Source organism: Melozone crissalis, unplaced genomic scaffold, assembly GCF_028551555.1.
Source record: "Melozone crissalis strain CALT ecotype California unplaced genomic scaffold, PUWL_Pcris_2 ptg000537l_1, whole genome shotgun sequence".
NCBI classification, from domain to species: domain Eukaryota; kingdom Metazoa; phylum Chordata; class Aves; order Passeriformes; family Passerellidae; genus Melozone; species Melozone crissalis.
Window position 1 is genome coordinate 2,254,706 of NW_026536235.1, and position 18,950 is coordinate 2,273,655.

General features: G+C 49.2%; 2 protein-coding genes across 2 annotated transcripts; one reads left to right on the top strand and one right to left on the bottom strand.

Annotated features, from left to right (window-relative positions):
• The first annotated feature begins 1,955 nt into the window (after positions 1–1,955).
• Positions 1,956–3,229, top strand: LOC128950307 (uncharacterized). The gene is made up of 2 exons (XM_054295189.1): positions 1,956–1,970; positions 2,558–3,229. Exon 2 carries the CDS (start codon positions 2,591–2,593, stop codon positions 3,227–3,229), a length of 639 nt encoding a protein of 212 aa, XP_054151164.1. The 5' UTR covers positions 1,956–1,970; positions 2,558–2,590.
• On the bottom strand, positions 2,975–18,513 carry LOC128950290 (cysteine sulfinic acid decarboxylase-like). The gene is made up of 16 exons (XM_054295170.1): positions 18,392–18,513; positions 17,855–18,093; positions 16,942–17,068; positions 15,946–15,956; positions 7,444–7,523; positions 6,967–7,073; positions 6,749–6,864; positions 6,209–6,288; positions 6,078–6,132; positions 5,407–5,523; positions 5,271–5,335; positions 5,078–5,159; positions 4,794–4,993; positions 4,674–4,725; positions 4,088–4,177; positions 2,975–3,981 (listed from the first exon to the last, which is right to left on the bottom strand). The coding sequence occupies exons 2-16, from the start codon at positions 17,996–17,998 to the stop codon at positions 3,808–3,810; spliced, it is 1,500 nt and encodes a 499-aa protein (XP_054151145.1). The 5' UTR covers positions 17,999–18,093; positions 18,392–18,513; the 3' UTR covers positions 2,975–3,807.
• Between the last annotated feature and the right edge of the window lie 437 nt (positions 18,514–18,950).

Sequence of the window (18,950 nt, forward strand, 5' to 3'; positions counted from 1 at the left end):
CGTACATTGGCTAGTATAAATTATCAGGTCGTATCATTTCCTTAGTCCATTCTACCATACCATATTGTATCATTTTCTCTTTACGTTCTCCTCTCCTGGATTCACATTTGTCCTACAATTTTAACATTACCACAAGGGGGCTGTCCTGGGGTATATCTGGCAAAATGCTCCCTCTTTTTCCAGTACTTTCAGTACCTTTATTTTCCTGCTGGTTTATACCACCTCCTGGGTATTTGCTCTGGCATTGACCAATTTTTTTTCCCGGAACAGGTGTTCCCTCACTGGCTTTGACCTCACTTGTTCAGACCTTAGTCCTTCTTGTCAGGAATTTCCTTAATAACAAGTCCGTTCTAACGCCTCTTGCCTCTGATTCTCTACGAGGAAAAGAAAACAAATTCCTCTCCATAACTATTATCGTATCTCACCCCCCCAACCTTTTATATACAGAAAATCCTCTTCCACACGCTTTGTTCCTTCACCTGCCGCCCCCCTCGTGGGGTAGCAAAGCTGAGGTGAGAAGAACTCCTCACCTGTGTCATGATTAGGTCACATCTCATAGACACACCATTCACACTCTTACACACCTACACCTGTTCTTATCCCACCAAACCAAGCAATACTTACAGCCTCCTTTTCTTGCCTGGGTCTTTGTGCACGAGTTTATTACAGGTGAATTTACTGCAGTCTACTCCAGGAGCTCAAAATTCTTCGCTCATAATTTGCCTTATGGATTTCCTCTTCCCTGAGAGAGTCCCCCGTCACTCGGGGCCACCCGAGGCAGAAGCCTCCAAGGTGGGGTGCCTCTCCGAGATTAGGAGTCTCCCTCAATGGATTTGGAAATTTCCGGCCAACGCACCAAATTTGTTATGAATAAGAAGCTTGACTAAGCCAATATTCAAGCAGTAATCAATTTATTATTTAATATAGTAAAGTGTGAGCAATACAGCGCTGGGTACAGTGGGGGAAGTTTTCCCTCCAACTGCACACTGATAATTGAGGGTTACAGGTATTTATAGGGGTACTCAGTTTTTTTCAGCAGTTTCTGTTTCCAGTCTTTTACCCATCAGCAACTTTCATTCCAACATATTACATCACAATTCTATACACTATTGTGATTTTAATTTCTCAGGATGTATCTCAAAGGAGTATCCCCAGATGGTGACAGTCCAGTTTCTGAAAGAAGAAAGATGAATCCCATCTGGTGGGGTCCGGCTCCCCAGATGTGTGTCCACCTTTTAATTGCAGAGACTCTAAATCTCATAACAGTGATGTCCAGCTTCCCTTTGGTCAAAACTGTAAATCCTTGAGGTGATGTTCATCTTTCTTCCTCAAGCTGTTTTTCTCTGCTTCAATAAGGTGTGAGATAAGCATATTTCCTTCATATATATTCAAAAGCTATAGTTTCAAGGATACAAGTAATATTCTAAAATTATACATCAAAAGGTTATTATTGCAGAGCTTTTTATGGATTAAATGCAAGCAAAAAGCAACATCTTTAACACCTTAATTCCAATGCTCCTAAATCAACCAGGGTTAATTGCAAACAAAAGATAGGTTCAAAGGCCTTTTTCCATGCTTTATTTTCTTCACTTATTATTAGAATTCACAGCTCTCCCATTGTCGGGGTCCACACATTTCGCATTCGCAAATACACACGTCGCCTGTTTGTACCTGACACGACACATAGCTTTGCATCTCACAAGGGCACAGGACGAGGCCAGGAGAAGGGAAGGGCTCCCGCGCGGCCGCCGCTCGGGGCTGGACGCTGGGCTCAAAACTCATTCCCCACACCCCCGAATCGCCCCGGTGCCCCGAAAGCAGGCTCCGGACTCCGCTCGGGACGGCCCCGGGCCGCGCCCCGGGCAGGACGCGCCCCGTCCGCTCAAAGCGGTCCCGCTCCGATGGGGCGGGAGAGGAAGCCGCGCCTCCGCTCGTCAGATGCGGAACAGCGGTGGCGGGAACAGAGCGCGGTGAGAGCGGGGCTGTGGCGGGAACAGAGCGCAGTGAGAGCGGGGCTGTGGCGGGAACCGAGCGCGGTGAGAGCGGGGCTGTGGCAGGAACAGAGCGCGGTGAGAGCGGGGCGGTGGCGGGGGGAGAACGAGAGGCTTGAGGGAGAGAACGGTGCGAATCCGGACTAGGGAAGTACCGAGGGCGCCGCGAGATCGTGGGGACCCGGAAGAAAGGGCACCTGGCACACGGCGGGGACATCGGGAGGAGCCAGGAAGGAGTGGGGGCATTGGGGTGACGCTGGAGGTCCCAGCCCCAGGGTTAGGGGGCCACTGTGGGGAGACTCGGCGGTCTCAGGCCCAGGGCAGGGTGGGGTGCTCTAGGGGGACGCTGGCAGGGTTCAGCCCCTAGCGTCCCCTTAGAGAGGATAACGGGGGCACCAGGAAAGCCCTCGGGGCGGGCGGTGACCCATCTACCCCCAATTTATGGAGCACAGCGTGGCCCCTTTCCACCCACACCCCGAATTTTTTGGGCCCAGGGGTGGCCCCTTTGTCCGCCACTCTGTGGGCTGCGTGGTCATTCCTCTAGCTCAGACCTTGTGTCCCAGCAGTGACCCCATTTCCCTGTGGGATTTTCTGCCCCGATGGCGAGAGACGAGCGGGCAACGCTGCTGGAGGTGCACCAGGCGCTCTCGGAAGAACAATTCCAGAACCTGAAGTACCTACTGGAAAGCAAAATTCCTGCCGGGCTTGTGCTCCAGGCATCGCGCCCTGAGTTGTGCCGGATCCTCCTCCAGCGCTTCCCGGGGAATTCCCTGCGTGAGATCGCCAGGATCCTGCAGCAGATTGGCCGCCCCGACCTCATCCAGCGCTTCCAGCTGCCCCTGGAAGAGCAAATCCCCGAGGAAAACCCCAGGGAACTTAAAAGGGACACCCTCAACGGGACCAGGAATCCCACTTCAGGACAGCATCCTGGAGGGATTCCAGCTCCACCCATAAATCCCCAACTCTTGACAGAGAAGGATTTGTTGAGAGTCGCCAAAAAATTGGGAAAAGAGTGGAAGCAGGTGGGAATTCTGCATCTAGGGCTGGAGCAGAGCCGGCTGGACCAGATCCAGGAGGAAAATCCAAACAATTCCACTATGAGGAGTTTCGAGATGCTGCGGGATTGGCAGCGGCGTCAGCGAGAGGAAGCCACGGCGTCCCAGCTCCTAGCCTGCCTTGAGGATGCCCACCTTGATCCCGAAATCCTCAACTTCCTCCGGAGCCTCCAGGGGAATTGAGGGGCCCCCAAACTCCCTTCCTGGGGGAGGGGAGTGTGATATCAAATTCATAAAAAATTGAGACCAATAAATGCTCTTTTATTCAATGAGTGCTGAGTTTTAGGATCAAGTGCCGAGAACATCCATCTTTACTCCTGATTTAAAGATCCCAGAAGGAAGTCCAGGCTCTGCTCCATTTCCTCAGGGATGGACACAGCAGGTTTTGCAGTACTTTCCCAAGAGTTTTTTGCGTGCTAACAGATCCTCTTCCCTACAAATTCCAGCCTCTGGAACTTCAAGAAGCCATGGGAATGTCAGGAGAGTCACAAGGCCACTACATGCTGATCCCAGAATCCACAACCTCCTCTGGAGCTTCCAGGGGAATTATGGGACCCCCTACACCCCAAACCCTATTTTGAGGGTGGGGTTATATCAAATTATTATCAGATCAAGACCATTAAATGGAGTTTTATTCCATGAGTGTGGAGTTTTGGGGTCATTTCCAATTTGGGATGACGGGAGGAAATCAAGGATCTGCTCCTCTTCCTCCGGGATGGGGGGAAGGTTTTGGGGTCTTTCACTGGGGTTTTTGGGACTGCTCACAGATCCCATCCCAATTCCTGTATCTCATCCAGGAAGAAGTCCAGGTCCTGGCGGGTGACAGCAGGATTGGTGATAATCTGCCGGAAGAAGTTGACGTGGGATCCTTGGGGTTGGTATCCCACCATCATGGAGCCCCTCCGGATCATCTTTTCCTTGATGGCTGGGGCCACCTAGGGAGAAACACCATTTCAGGAGGATTTTGTTTTTCTTTTTGGGTGATTTCTGGGGATTTGCAAGGCTGTTGGTGGTGGGGGGAATTTGGAATTCTGGGCTCACCTTTCCCGGTTTGTCCCAGAATTGCGGGGAGTTCTCCTGGCCCCGCAGGCTGGGTGGGATGAACCAGAAGCAGAGGTTGATAAATTCTGGCTGCAGGAAGAGGAAGAGGAAGGAGATCATGACCATTCACCCAATTCCCAGAATCTGATAGGGATTCGCACTTCCAGGAATTCAGCCATGTGTATTTAATTGTCTGGGGTTGGAACGTGCAGGATTTAATCCTCCAGGATTTAAACCTCCAAAATGGAAACTTCCAGGATTATTAAAACTCCAGGATTTCAACCTCTTGGATTTCAATCCCTGGGGTGATTTAAATCTGTGGAATTCCAAACTCCAGGATTTCAGATTCTGGGATTCAAACCTCTGGGATTTGTCCTCAGGGATTTAAACCTCCAAGACTTAAACTTCTGGGACAATTCAAGCCTCTGGGATTGAAAACTCTGGAATTTCAACTTTGGGGATTCAAACCTTTGGGATTAACCCCCAGGCAGTTAAAGCTCCAGGATGATTTAAACCTGTGGCATTCCAACCTCCAGGACTCTTAGGTGTCCATATCCCCCATCCTCCATTCCACCATCACCCTTACCTCCATCACCAGCTGGAATCGCTCCCTCCTCTTCACCTGCTCCAACAGATACCTGGGGACAGCAAAGGGGTGAAGCCAAGTTTGGGAGGATGGAGGGTTCCCCCTGATCCTGGGGCTCACCGAGAGGCACCGAACGCCCGCTCCACACGCTGTGCCAGCCCCTGGGTCCCCACGGCTTTCCAGAGGATCCAGAGCTTGAGGCCGTCGGCGCGGCGGCCGCACTGAGGGCTCTTGTCCCCTGTGTCCAGGGACACGTCGTAGAACTTGTCCCGCTGGAACAGGTATGAGGTCCCCACGCCATGGCAGCACTGCAGGAGCCCCTGGGATTGGCAGGGGGCACCAAAATTAACGAGGGGGCCCAGGAGGCATCCTAGGGGCACAAATTCAGGATGGGGGGCACCTACGGAGCTGTCACGGAGCAGGAATGCTGAGCACTGCAACCCCACCATCAACAGCTTGTGGGGGTTCCAGGTCACTGAGTCAGCTCTGGTGGGGGGGAACAGCAGAGTTTGGCGGGGCCCTCTGGGGAAAAAGGGTATCCCCAAAAGCTCAGAGGGCAGGTGGGAGTCTTTTGCGGGGGTAGGGGGAGGGACACACCTGTGGATGCCGGCAAGGAGATGACGCAGTCGGGGGGACAGGAGGGCGCTGCCCCCCCATGCTGCCTGCAGGAAAAGGGGGATCAGAACGCACAGGGGGACCCCCAAGCCCCCCCAGCCAAGCACCCCGAACTCACGTCCACATGCAGCCACAGCCCGTGGCGGGCACAGACGTCAGCGATGGCGTCCAGCGGGTCGAAGGCGCCCAGGACAGTGGTGCCACTCGTGGCACACACAAAGAGGGGCTCCGAGCCCTGGGGGGGATTAGGGAGGGGTCTGGGGGTATTGGAGGGTGCTGGGGGCATGGAAGGGGGTAGAGGTCCGGGGAGCACATGGAGTCAAAGGAGGCCAGGATGGTGGCACAGAAAAAGAAGGGGCTCTGAGCCCTGGGTGGGCATTTGGGGGACTTTGAGGGGGCTCAGGAGGAAAGCTGTGGGCGGCTGGAGGATACTGGGGGACATTGGGGGTGCAGGAAATGGGCTACAGGGGGCTTTGGGGCAGCCAGGCAACTGACTTTATGGGAGGGCAGGAGGTCTGGGGAGGACAGAGGACATTGGATGCATTGAAGAATTGAAGAGACAGTGGCGGGACATTGGAAGACATTCAGGGTTTTTGGGGGGACATTGGGGGACATGGAGGGTGGTTTGTGGACATGGGAAGGGCTTTGGGAACATTGGAGAGGCTTTGGGGACTTAGAGGGGGACACACAGACTTTGAGGGAGCTTTGAGAACACTGGGAAGGCCGTTGGGGATACTGCGGAGGCATTGGGGAGTTTGAGGGCCTTTGAGGTGTGCAGCCTCTCCTGACCTCAGCTTTCACCTTCTTGATCTCCTCCTCCAGTTCTTCCGGGATCATCTTCCCCCTGAAGGGAAGGGATAGGGATGGATACATGCAGGAATCCGCTGACCTGGGGTCCCTCGGGACCTCCCAGCACTCACCTCTCATCTGTCCGCACCAGGTGAACATTGTCCGTGCCAATTCCCAGGAGAGCAGCTCCTTTTAGGATGGAGTAATGGCTCTGGGCAGGAAAACAGGACCGAGATTGGGGGGAACCCAGGAATCAGATCTGGGGTCACGTCAGGGACCAGACTTGGGGTAACCCCAGATTTTGGGTAAACTCAGGGACCAGAGTTGGGGTGACCCCAGAGGCCAGGTTTTGGGGTCACCTCAGTGACACCAGGTTTTGGAGTGACCCCATGGATCAGGTTTAGGGCAACCTCCAAGGATCAGCTTTGGGGCGACACCAGGATCGGGTTTTGGGATGACCCCAGGGGAGCCCCTGGATCACGTTTCGTGGGGGTCCCAGGGATGACATTTGGATCAGGTTTCGTGTGACCTCAGGGGGCCACATTTGGGATGACTCCAGGAATCAGGTTTTGGGGTGACCCCAGGAATAGGGTTTGGAATCACCCCATGGATTAGAATTGGGATGACTCTGAGGATTAGGTTTTGGGGTGACCTCGAGCCCCCAGTCCCACCTCCTGGGATGCAAACAGGCCCAGGCGAGGCAGGTCCCAGTTCCCTCTGCTGCGGCTCTCCGGGAAACGCCGGAATCGCGCCACGTTCATGGCCAACATGTTGGACATAGAGCCCCCTGCCCAGGACAGGGACCTCCGTTTCACCCCCAGAGCACCATGGACAGGCTGCCAGGGGCAGAGGGGGAACAGGGATACCCCTCGGGAAGGGTCCGGGATACCGGGAGCGAAGATGCCATCGCCGCTGCTCCACCCCACGAGCTCCCGGAGCTTGGCCAGGACCTGCTCCTCCATCAGCACCAGCACTGGGGCCACTTCGTATGTGTACCTGGAAGGGCCCAGCAGCAGTCGGGGGGGTTCCCCTCCCCCTGAAACCTCAGAACCCCAAACAACTCCCCCAGAGCCTCAGCACCCCAAAACCCTCCCCGCGGAAGCTCCCCTCCATCAGCACCAAGACTGGGGGCTAGATCAGGGCAGTCAGCACAGGGTTTTGGCAGGTCCTATCTCATTTGGGCTCCTCAACACCCCCAAAACCCTCCCTCCAAACCTGAGCAGCCCAAAATCCTGCCGCCAGCACCTCCCCCTCCATCAGTACTAGGGGCTCCTTGCAGGTGGATCTGGGGGAGGGGAGGGTCATGGCAGCTTTTTGAGGGGTCTCCCCACGCGCCAGCTCCCCTTTGGGAGTGTCGGGGGCTCACGGGCTCGTGTTGAGGGTTTCAGTGAGGAACCTGCCAGCGAGGGCGTGGTGGTCCAGCCCCGAGAAAAGCTGGTTGAAAAACTGGGGGTTATTGTAGTATATTTTCTATTTGGCATGTTTACTGCTTGATTTGTGGTTTGGTGGTCCTTTTGGGTTTTTTTGCCTCCTGTTTTTAGAGTGAAGTAGGTGAATGAGGCTAGTTGGCCCATGATGATGAATGGGTGTTCTACTGGCTGACTGCCTACTAAGGTTAGAATGAGGATATTAGCGACTAGGGTTCAGAACCCTTGTTCAGGGTTCAGGGATAGAGACCTGCCTTTGTTATTTTATTGAGCCAGGTGTGGGTTTATCTGTTTGTTACTTAGCTATTTTCTGGCCAAGTTTCAAACCCCTGTCCCCTCCCATCGTGTTGTTAACCCCTCCTATCCCAAACTGTTCCCTTCCCTTGAAGTCCTTCATTGGTTTATATACCTTGTATTCCCCACCTTGTGTTCCACCCCCAATTCTCCTGATTAGCTAGAGATTCTATCCTCCCCTGAGACCTGCCCCCTTTGTAAGCTGTTGTTTGCCCCTGTTTGCGGTCCTGGGACCTTGGGGAGGGGGATTTTGCCATCTAAAAACGTTACCCAGAGTTCTACCCCAGGCCCGTGCTGTGGCCCTTTTGTTCCACGCTGTGCCTCCACTGGTAGCTGGGATAGTGCGGAGCCCAAAAGAGGGGGACTGTAGCCCACCCCCATCACCATCCAGCCGGGATGCGCGACAGGGGGTGACCTGGGGGAACACAGAGGGGACAGAGGGTGGTCAGGGGAGGACATGGCGGGGGGGCAGGGAGAGGCAGGGAGAGATATGGGAGGGGATAGGGGGAAATGGGGGGGAACATGAGAGGGTTAAGGATGGCACGTGGAGGGTGAGACACGGGAAGATAAGGGGAGGACCTGGGAGGTTCAGAGGAGTCATGGCAGGGTCAGAAGGAGACTGGGGAGACAGGAGGAGGATACAGAGGGCAGAATGAGGGGATGTGAGGAAATGGGAAAATGGGTGGGCAGGGGGGATATAGGGGAATCAGGGGATGCACAAGAGGGACCTGGAGGATGGGGGGACAGGAAGGATTGGGGTTGGGTAGGGAGGGATCAGATGGGACATGGAAGGGGTTGGGGGTACATGAGGGGGGTCAGGGAGTGGATGCAGGGGGAAATGGGGGGGCATGGGGGCAGTCAAGCGAGATGCAGAAGACTGGGGTGTTATGAGCTTGAACGAGGCCAGATTTTGAGAAGGAAAAAGGCTCTCGTTTATTAAAACAAACTACAGAGGACAGGGAGTTTGACATAAGCCCAAACTCCCATGCAACAACCCAAAGATAACGTGTCCCAAACACGCTGGGTTCCCCCCCAAAAGTAGGTCCCTCAGAAGGAGAACCACCCCAAACCCAACCGAAACCCTCACTTTATAACCTCTCTCAGGTCCAGGATTGGTGGGTTTTGGATCTGCACGTTGATTGATTGTTTTCCCGTGTTCTCATTGGTCCATATCAATATTCATTCTGGACCAGTCATTTTCTTGGGGCATCTAATGATTGGTCAAGTCCCCTGTTCATTCACCTCCTGCCCCCCTTCGACTATCACCCCCACCAAACCCTGGACCTGCCCTCCCCAGGACCCACAACAAACACCCATCAAATCACCCCAAAACAGCAATTCCAACCCAGCCCAAATTCAACACAAATTGAACACCATTTATAACAACTTCCCCCCTAAAACTTTGATCGGGCTTTAGCCCGCATCACCATGTCCAACATTTTCTTAATTAGTTTCTTCTTCAATGGTGTATAGTTGTCTCAATTTCTGGTATTGCTTGTACATCTCAGGGGCTGACTTGGCAATCTCTGAGTTCTCCGCTATTTCCACTCAATTTTCTTCTAGTAGCAGCTTTCTTTCATTAAACATGGTTCATAAACCCCATGTCTTATCTTTCCTTCAATCAGTCTCTTTTCTGAACAGATTAATTTTTCTTTCACAGGGCATTCCCCCATTAACTTCTGTTTGATATTCCCTATATTTTCATGTAGCAAATATGTTTTTCCATCTTCTATACAGGTGGTGAATGACAAAAAAGTTGAAGCAATTGGGACTTGGATTCGTGCGGGTTCTAAGGACAGCAGTCCAAGAATCTCCTGCACACAGAGGATAGTGGCATTTCTCAAATGGCAGTGGGGGTCCGGTACAAGCTACTCTCCCAACCATGTCTCCCCTCCACAGAGGATCAGCGACTCTGTGGTAAGAATATAACCTGATCCAGTCTTGCCCGCACTTTCCTTGTTATTTCTGTGAGATTCTTACCAACTGCTGCTGCAGGAGTCTACCTTTCCTTTTGTATCAACCTGTTCCTTCCGTCTTTTAGGGGCAGATTGCTAGATGCATGGGAGAATGCTCTATCTTTTCCTGGATCTCAGGGTCTGTATTAATAGATACCAGAGATTAAAACACTTCCTTGAAAACTCATATAATTTCACCCCCCCCAAAATAGAGAAAAAAAAAGTTACAAACTTTCAATTAGGTATTTTACAATAAATCTAACAAAGTTCAATTATAACTCATAACTCATGTGTCTTCTTATGGTGTTTCTGATGTCTTCTTCCTTAGAATCAGCTTGGTGTTACTTAGCTAAGGTCAGAGATAGCCCCTCGGGTGCTGAAACTGGCCCTTTCACTCGGGTGACAAGTGTCCATCCTGTTCCTGTGCTTGAATAACTGTTTCAGTGATCAGTAAAACTTGAAATGGACCTTCCCACTTTGGGATTAATGGTTGTTCTCTCCAGGTCTTGATAAATACCCAGTCACCAGGTTGGAATTTGTGGATTTTGAAATCAATGGGAGTAGCTTGAGGAAGATATCCCATAATTCTTCTAAAGTGCATGTTGTAGTCTTGATATATTTTCTCACACCCCATTCTCCTTCTTCATATGTTCCCACATTTCCTGAAGTTGTTAAGAATGGTAAACAAAACATAATTTCATATGGTGACACTCCTATATTTGCCCTTGGTTTAGTCCTTATCCTCATTAGTGCCAGAGGGAGACATTTCAACCAATTCTTCTTTGTTTCTTCTGTTAATTTTGTAAGAGTTATCTTAAGAATCTGATTCATTCTTTCTACCCTCCCAGAACTTTGGGGTCTCCATGGAGTATGAAATTTCCAGATGATATTTAGAGCATTCATTAGTTGTTGTAATATCTTAGCTGTAAAGAGGACCTCTATTGGAGTCAATAGTATTAATTATTCCATATCGGGGTATGATTTGTTCTAATAAAATTTTGCTTACAGTCTCTGCAGTTCCTTTCATTGTTGGATATACCTGCACCCAATGAGTTAGATGGTCTATCATTACTTGTAAATACTTATACCTTTGTACCTGTGGTAATTCTGTAAAGTCTGTTTGTATACATTGAAAAGGTCTTTTTTCTAGCTCGCTTCCCCCTTGAGGTAATTTTCTCATTACTTTTCTATTTATCTTCTGGCATATCATACATTCTCTGGTTATTATTTTGGCAATTTCCCATACCCCGATACATACATAAGTTCTCATAAAATGATCGCACAAAGCTTGAGTGCGCTGATGGATTGAGACGTATGTCCTCTAATATCTTCCTAGTTAATGCTTTGTTTAATACTTGTTGACCCTCTGGCATCCTCCATTCTCCTTTTTCATTTTGGTCCGCACCATGTTTTAGTAACTCTTCTTGTTCTTTTTCATTAAATATAGGGATCTCCTCCTTTCCTCTATCATCATCATCATTCTCATCTCCGATTTCATTTAGTTTGAGGATCTTTTCTGAATTCTCCACTGTGGCCCTCTTTGCAGTTATATCTGCCAAGTTGTTCCCTTTTATTTCTCTAGTGTCACCTTTTTGGTGTCCTTTTGTATGCACCACTGCAATTTCTTTAGGCCCTTTCAAAGCTTCTAGCACTGCTCTTATGAGGCCTTCATGAATCAAGGTTTTTCCTTTTGAGTTAACAAATCCTCTCTCCGCCCAGATTTTCCCAAAGGTATGTACTACCCCATAAGCATATTTAGAATCAGTGAATATAGTGCCATTCTTTTTGTCCAACCATTTCAGTCCTTTTAATAGTGCATAAATCTCACAACACTCTGCAGACCAATTCACAGGAAGCTTTCCTTTTTCCACAACTGTCATTGTATATCCGTCTACTATGGCATATCCTGATACTCTTTTCCCATCAACTACTTGTGATGAACCATCTATAAAAAGTATTTCTCCCTCAGACAAAGGTTGTTCTAATAGATCCTCTCTGACTTTTATCTGTAAATCTATAGTTTCGAGACAGTGATGTTGCAATTCTTCCTTTGGTTCTCCATATAAGAACTGCACGGGGTTCTGAATTCTTGTTGTAGCTAATTCTATATTTTCACTGTTGTTTAAAATCAATTCATACTTTAAAAGTCTACTATCTGAAATCCACTGACATGCTCTTCTACTTACGATACTCTTTAAATCATGGGGAGTATATACCTTGATTTTGTTACCTAATGTTAACCTGTAACCTTCTTCTAGGAGAACTACAGTGGCAGCTACCGCTTGGAGACAAGCAGGCTGACAGCGGCGAGGGAAGACAAGCAATCAGTTAATATGATTGGTAAAGCAAGCTTCAGCTTATTTTGAGTACAACGGTACTTTTATATGTTTCTAGTAATTATGCGTACTCATCATTAGTTCATTGGTTTAAAGCAAAAAGTTACATTACATACTCCTCTTCCTTTTTGGATTCTAACACAGGGTTCTTCCTCATTCTCAATGCTTTTACTTTCTATTTTTATATTGCAAAACCTCTTTTCTTCTTCATTTTTGCTGCTGTCCTTGCCCTTTCGACCTTGTCAGCATAACACAGCATACTTTGCAATTTCCTTATCATGGCGTGCAGCCTAGTTATGTCAAGCTAACATGGGGTTTGCTTGTACAACATTTCAAGTGACCCATGGCCCTGTTTATCCAGCCATTCTTCCACAATAGGCCAACCTCTGACAACCGGGTCTGATAATTTTGAGATGTGGGCAATGGGCTTCCGCACTCCACACCATTCTTGTACAACGACACCATAAGCTATTCCTTCTTCTACATTAGCAAACAGTTCAAACAGTCTATTTAAATCCAGTAAACTTAACATTGGGGCATTTGCTAATTTTTCCTTTAATTCTTCCAGCTGCTTCTCATCATCTTCACTCCAATTTATAGGCTCATCTTCAACCAATTTGTTATATAGGAATTTAACTAACTTTGTGTGTCCATCTATCCATAATTTACAGTATCCAGTTAATCCAAGTAATTTCCTTACATCTGTTTTTGTTTTAGGTGCTGGTAAGGATAGCATGCCCTGAATTCAATCAGCATCTAATTTCTTGTATCCTTTCCCAATTATGTGACCCAGATATTTTACTTCAGGTTCAACAAATTTTAACTTCTTTTTGGGTACTTTTAACCCTTTCCCCCCCAGGAAGTTCAGTAGATTAGCCATTGTTGCTTGTACTTCCTCTTTTTGTTCCCCAGAAATCAACAAATCATCTACATACTGTAGAACCTGGGAATTTCCTTCGGGTGTAAATTGTTTTATGATTTCTTCTAGAGTTTGGCCAAACAAATTTGGTGACTCTGTGAATCTCTGAGGTAAACTTGTCCATTGCAGCTGTTGTTTCCTCCCAGTTTCCTCATCCTCCCATTCATATGCAAACCATTTTCTACTTTCTTTTTCAAGTGGGCAGGACCAAAAAGCATCTTTCAGATCTATAACACTAAACCATGCATGTTTTGATGGTACTTTGCTTAATAAATTGTATGGGTTGGCTACCACTGGGTATTGGGTAGTTGCTGTGAGATGCCTATGGGATCTTCTAATAAAGGTTTAATTTCTTTCTTAAAATTTCTAACCTCAGAGGCCATGAATGGGGCATTCACAAAACCAATACCACCTCTGGTCCTCCCCATAGGCACTTCCCTTAGAGGAAACAACTTTTCAATTCTCCCACCTTCATCTTGAATTTTCTTTGCTTGGAACCTTGTATTATATTGATGGCTTTCTACATGCTTATCTGGTTCAATTAACTTCTTTTCCTCTATATCTTTACAACAACAGGCCCTTTTAACTCCCTGACCTTTTGTTCGCAAACTTTCCTCCTGCTTTTGACTCTCAGTATGTTGGGGTATGGGGGATAAACAAAAAGGAATGTTTTGTTATGTTCCAGAAATAAGAATAGAGGAAGAGGTACTTTGGGTTGTGGGTTGAAATATGGAGGAAAAATAAAGAGGGGTATTTTGGAAAGTTTTGGGAGCCAAGATTGGGGTATGGACACTCTGAGTGGTACTAGAGACTGGTGTCTGGGTACTTGAGGAACTGGAGGGAATCTGCAAAACTGAAGGAGTACTAGAATGGGCAGGTTCTGGTATATTTGGGAAAGGAGATGATACAGAAGAGGGGATGCTGGGAGCAGGACAACTTGAATTAAAACGTTGAGGTGATTTTAAAACTCCTGTGGGAGTAGATCCTGAAATTGCATCCACCTCATGAGATGGTACTGAGGGGGTACAAGGTTGGAGGGGGAGGAGGAAGGTGGTCTATAGGAGGAGTCGGAGGAGGAGGTAACGGGAGGTAATCTAAGGGATCAGGAGGGGGAGGCAGAGGAAGATGGTCTAAAGGATCCCACCTCCTTTCTGGTAGCTTAGTTTCTTCTTTTTCTTCTTCTCTGGATACCTTATATCCTTTTATTTCCTCTTCCTGTTTCTCCCTTTCTAACCAACATTTAGCATAACTAATCTCTTCCTCGCAAGGTTCTAGCCAGGTATTGACATATCTATTTAAAGCTGTACATAGCCATCTTTCTTTTGTCCCATACCAGGACAGGTCCTTCAGCAATACCCTCTTTAGGCCATATTTCTGTACAGTATCTCATCATTTTTATTTTATCTAGATCCTTCATTCCCTCATTAGTATCCCAGTTTATTAAAAGTTCACCTAAAGGACTACTAGGAGGTATTTAGTTAAAAACTTCCTTCCCTTTTCTCTTCCTGCTGGCACTTTTTCCAGCACACTGTCCCATCTTTAACTAGCAATTGGTATCCAATTACAATTTTTTAAAAAAATATTATTTTGTTAATTATTTATTTGAATTTATTTATTTATTTTAATTTTTTTAATAAGGGATAAGTATTAGTTATTCATGAGGAAGAGAAAATAAATATTAATTATTGTGGAAAATGTATTAATAACGGTTACTTTAAAAAGTTCCTTATCGTAAGAGACAAGACAAAGATGGCAACTTTTAAAGAAATGTTTGACCTGGGAAACAAAATAAATGTGGTAGCTTTGGTGGGAAACACAACAAAAAAATGGTGACTCAAAGAAATATTTAGTATGGGAAACAAAATAAATATTGCGGTTTAACAAGGGTTTCAGAATAAAAATGTCAATTGAAATGAACATTTATAACCTAAGAATAGTGAAATGTCCAAATTAATTCCAAAAAGAAATGTAATAGCTATTGTCTTAGCTGGAAAACTAAACAATAACAATGGCTATTTCAAGAAATGAAGCAACTTACAACCACTTGCACAACCAAATACAAAATAGACACAGCAAGCCACTTACTCAACAGAAGACAAAATGGCCACTCTGAAACAATCCACCTGCTCACCCGAATACCAAATGACCACAGCGAGCCACTTGCTCAACAAAAGACAAAATGGCTACAGTGAAATGAACCGCCCGCTCAACCAAATACAAAATGGCCGTAGCGGGGTCTTATACTTGCTCTCCCTGAGTAGCAGTCGGAGGACTTTCAGCTTGTCCTCACCTCCAAACCTCACTCTGCAGAGATCTCGACAACTCATGTACAAAGGGCTTCCACCGGAGAGGCTCTGCCTCTTGAATTTTTCCCTAGCTTAGACAGGTTCTAACATCCCCTTCAGCCCTAGTGGCTGAAAGGGCCCTTCCATAGCTGGTGGCCCACCTGCCTGCTTGAGGGTCAGTGCACCTGTGAAGTTTAGGCCCCTCAGTTACCCCTACGACCCCCTGATGGGATCCCAGCTTAGGGTCCTGAGTCTGTCCCCCTCTGCAACCCCCTCAATGGGATCCTAGCTCGAGGGCTCCCTAACTCTCTTAGGCTGGGCAGCCTCCCCTTCCCCTGTTTCAGAAAGGGGCACTCCCCTATACAGTGGCTACTGTGTCTGGCAGTCTCTGTATAGGAGTTTTTCTCCCACCCCTAAGGTCCTAGTTCCTCAGAGACTAGACTCCCCTGCTCTATCTCTGAGGAACAACCCTCCAGGTGATTTGGGCTAGTGGTCAGAGCTTCTGCCCCTTACTCTGGGCAGTCCAGCCCACTAACACCGCCCTACTCAGGGCCAAGGGCCCAAATCACCCCTTGGAGCCTCCACTCACTGGAGGAATGGGAGCCTGAGCAGGTAAGGGTGGCTAGACGAGGGTACTCCTCGTCTCCCCTACTCTAGGGGTCCCTAGAGGTACACTCACTCAATGACTGTAACACACACTTCCCCCACACACTTGCTTCGGGAGTCTGTGCTCACAGTCCCTGTCTCAATCACACACATTCACTTTGCACCCCCTCGCACCTTAAACCCCACTCGCACTGCTCAGAGGCAGTATGAGGCCCACTCCCTCTCGAAGGGCTCTCACCTTTTTGGGTTGTTGTGTCCTCTGCAGCCTTGGGTATAGGCAGCAATCCCTTCCGCAATCCGACGTAGTCAAATCTCTGGCAGCCAAAAAAGGTGGCTGGACGTATCTCCCAGGTCCTGAGCTACCCCGGACCAGTTTGGGGCGTGGGCTATCCCTGATGAGTCCCCAAAGGATGTTATAAATTCGAACGAGGCCAGATTTTGAGAAGGAAAAAGGCTCTCGTTCATTAAAACAAACCACAGAGGGCAGGAGTTTGACATAAGCCCAAACTCCCATGCAACAACCCAAAGATAACAATGTCTCCCAAACACGCTGAGTTCTCCCCAAAAAAAGTAGGTCCCTCAGAAAGATCCGTGTGTTGATTGGTCATTTTCTGGTGTTCTCATTGGTCCATATCGATATTCATTCTGGACCAATCATTTTCTTGGGGCATCTAATGATTGGTCAAGTCCCCTGTCCAATCACCTCCTGCCTCCCTTCGACTATCACCCCCACCAAACCCTGGACATGCCCTCCCCAGGACCCACAACAAACACCCATCAAATCACCCCAAAAGAGCAATTCCAACCCAGCCCAAATTCAACACAAATTGAACACCATTTATAACAGGGGAGAGAGACATGGAGGGGAACATGGCAGGGGCCACAATGTTTGAGACTGCGAGGCACCAGGGGCCACACTGGGAACCGCTGGGCCGAAGTGAGAGCTGCCATGCCCAACGCAGTTTGTGCAGGGCTAAACTGGGAGGCACTGGGCCTGCCCTGGGGTTGTACTGGTGTGCACTGGTGTGTACTGGGAGCGCACCGGTGCGGACGCTGAAGCGCAGCACATCCCGGCAGCGCTGCAGGAGCTGCTCCCGCCCCTCCCCGTCGCTCCGCAGCTCCAGATCCAGCAGGTCCCGCAGCTCCTGCGGCTCCTTCCAGTCACACACCTGGGAAAGCACTGGGAATGACTGGGAACGAGACTGGGAACGGGACTGGGAACCGCAGGGCGAATGGGCTGGGAATGATGTTGAGAATGGGAATGGGACTGGAACCAGGAACCAGAATGGGAATGGGACTGGCACCAGAACTGCAAACAGAATGGGGAATGGGAATGAGAATGGGGCTGGAAGTGGGACTGCAAATAGGACTAGAAATGGAAACAAGATGGGGAACAAGACTGGAAATGAGAATGACACTGCAACTGGGACTTACTCTCATTCCCAACCCCAGTGCCACTCCCAGTCCTGTTCCGAGTATAAGATTGGGAAGGGGACTCAGAATGGGAACAGGACTGGAAACGCGAACGGGACTGAGAATGGGATTGGGAATGGGACTAGCTGTTGGAACAGGGCTGGAAGCGGGACTTGTATTAGGAACAGGATTGGGAATGGGACTGGAACTAGGTTTCAGAATGGGAATAGGACTGGGAAAGGAGCAATATTGTGACCCTCACCCCCTTCCATGTCTGCTTCCAGTCACATGCCTGGGAATGACTGGGAATAGGATTGGGAATGACTGGGAATAAGAATGGGATACGGACTGGGACAGGGAATGCCTGGGAACAGGACAAGCAATAGGGACAAATCGGGAACCCCATCCCCTCCCAGGGGGCTCCTTCCACTCATCTACCTGTGGGGACAGGAATGGGATTAGGATTGAGAATGGTACTGGAAACAGGAATAGGATGCAATGGAACTGGAGACCCTCCCTCCCAAGTGCCCCAGTGTCCCAACCTTCTGTGTCACATCTGTGCTCTTCCGCACGCCCTCCTCCAGCAGGATCTGGAACACTTCCTGCAGGAATTCCTCCCCAGCGGCCGTGTCCAGGCCAGGGCATTCCAATGGGATGCTGTCCCCAGCCCCAGAGGGCTCAGCCATGGCAGGAGAACACAGGGAGACCCCGAAGTGCAGCGGGAGGGACCCTGGAATTGGCAGCAGGTGGCAGGAGTGGGGGATCCCAGGATGAGCTTCTCCTGGAAGGAAATAACCTTGGGATAAAATGATCCTGGGACAAGGATCTCCTGGGATAAGGTGATCCCAGAACGAGGTGATTGTGGGATAAGGATCTCCTGCAATAAGATGATCCCAGGCTGAGTTTCCCCCTGCAATGAGGTGGTGCTGGAATAAGGCTCTCTCAGGATGAAATTCTCCAGGGATACGGCAATTCCAGAATGATGTTCTTCTGGAATGACGTAGTTCTGTAACAGGATGATCGCAATATTAGGTGTTCCCAGGATGGGTTTCTCCGGGCATCAGGCTCTCTGGACTCACCTCTCCTCTCACCTCTGCCAGCTGCAATTTTCCAAGATCAGGTGCTGCCAGGAACAGGTTCTCCTGGGATTAGATGATTCTGGGACCAGGTGATCCTTGAATTAGGTGCTGCCAGGAGAAGCTTTTCCTGGGACCAGGCTCTCCTGGATCAGGCTTTCCCAGCTCCTCTCTCTTCCCTCCCCAGGATGGAATTTTCCTCTGGTCACATCGCCAGGGGCAAGGAGCAAAGTCCAGGACTCGGGAAGGGTTCTGGGGACAGGGGGAAGGGTTAGGACTGTGTCCCCGGATCTGTGGGAAGATCTGTGGTGACCCCATATGGCCTCCCACTCCCAGTGTCCCCACAACCCATTCCCAGTGTAGCCCCCACCCATTCCCAGGGTCCCCAAACTTATTCTCATTGTCCCCCCTGTCCCCAGTGTACAGCCCACCTGTCCCTAGTGTCCCCCCATTACTTGCAGTGTGTTCTCCCACCAGTGTTTGGTGTCCCCCATGTCCTGTGTCCCCACACCCATTCCCAGTGCCCTTCATTTCCAGTGAACCCGAAATCCCAGTACCAGTG

What these genes read in the sequence shown, in the direction of transcription:
- LOC128950307 (XM_054295189.1), top strand. Translation starts at nt 2,591, where the DNA reads ATGGCGAGAGACGAGCGGGCAACGCTGCTGGAGGTGCACCAGGCGCTC.
- LOC128950290 (XM_054295170.1), bottom strand. Translation starts at nt 17,998, where the DNA reads ATGGCTGAGCCCTCTGGGGCTGGGGACAGCATCCCATTGGAATGCCCT. An exon ending in TCCTGCTCCGTGACAGCTCC is followed by an intron (nt 4,994 to 5,077) that starts GTAGGTGCCCCC and finishes TGCCAATCCCAG; the next exon opens with GGGCTCCTGCAGTGCTGCCA. An exon ending in TCTGGGACAAACCGGGAAAG is followed by an intron (nt 3,982 to 4,087) that starts GTGAGCCCAGAA and finishes GTTTCTCCCTAG; the next exon opens with GTGGCCCCAGCCATCAAGGA.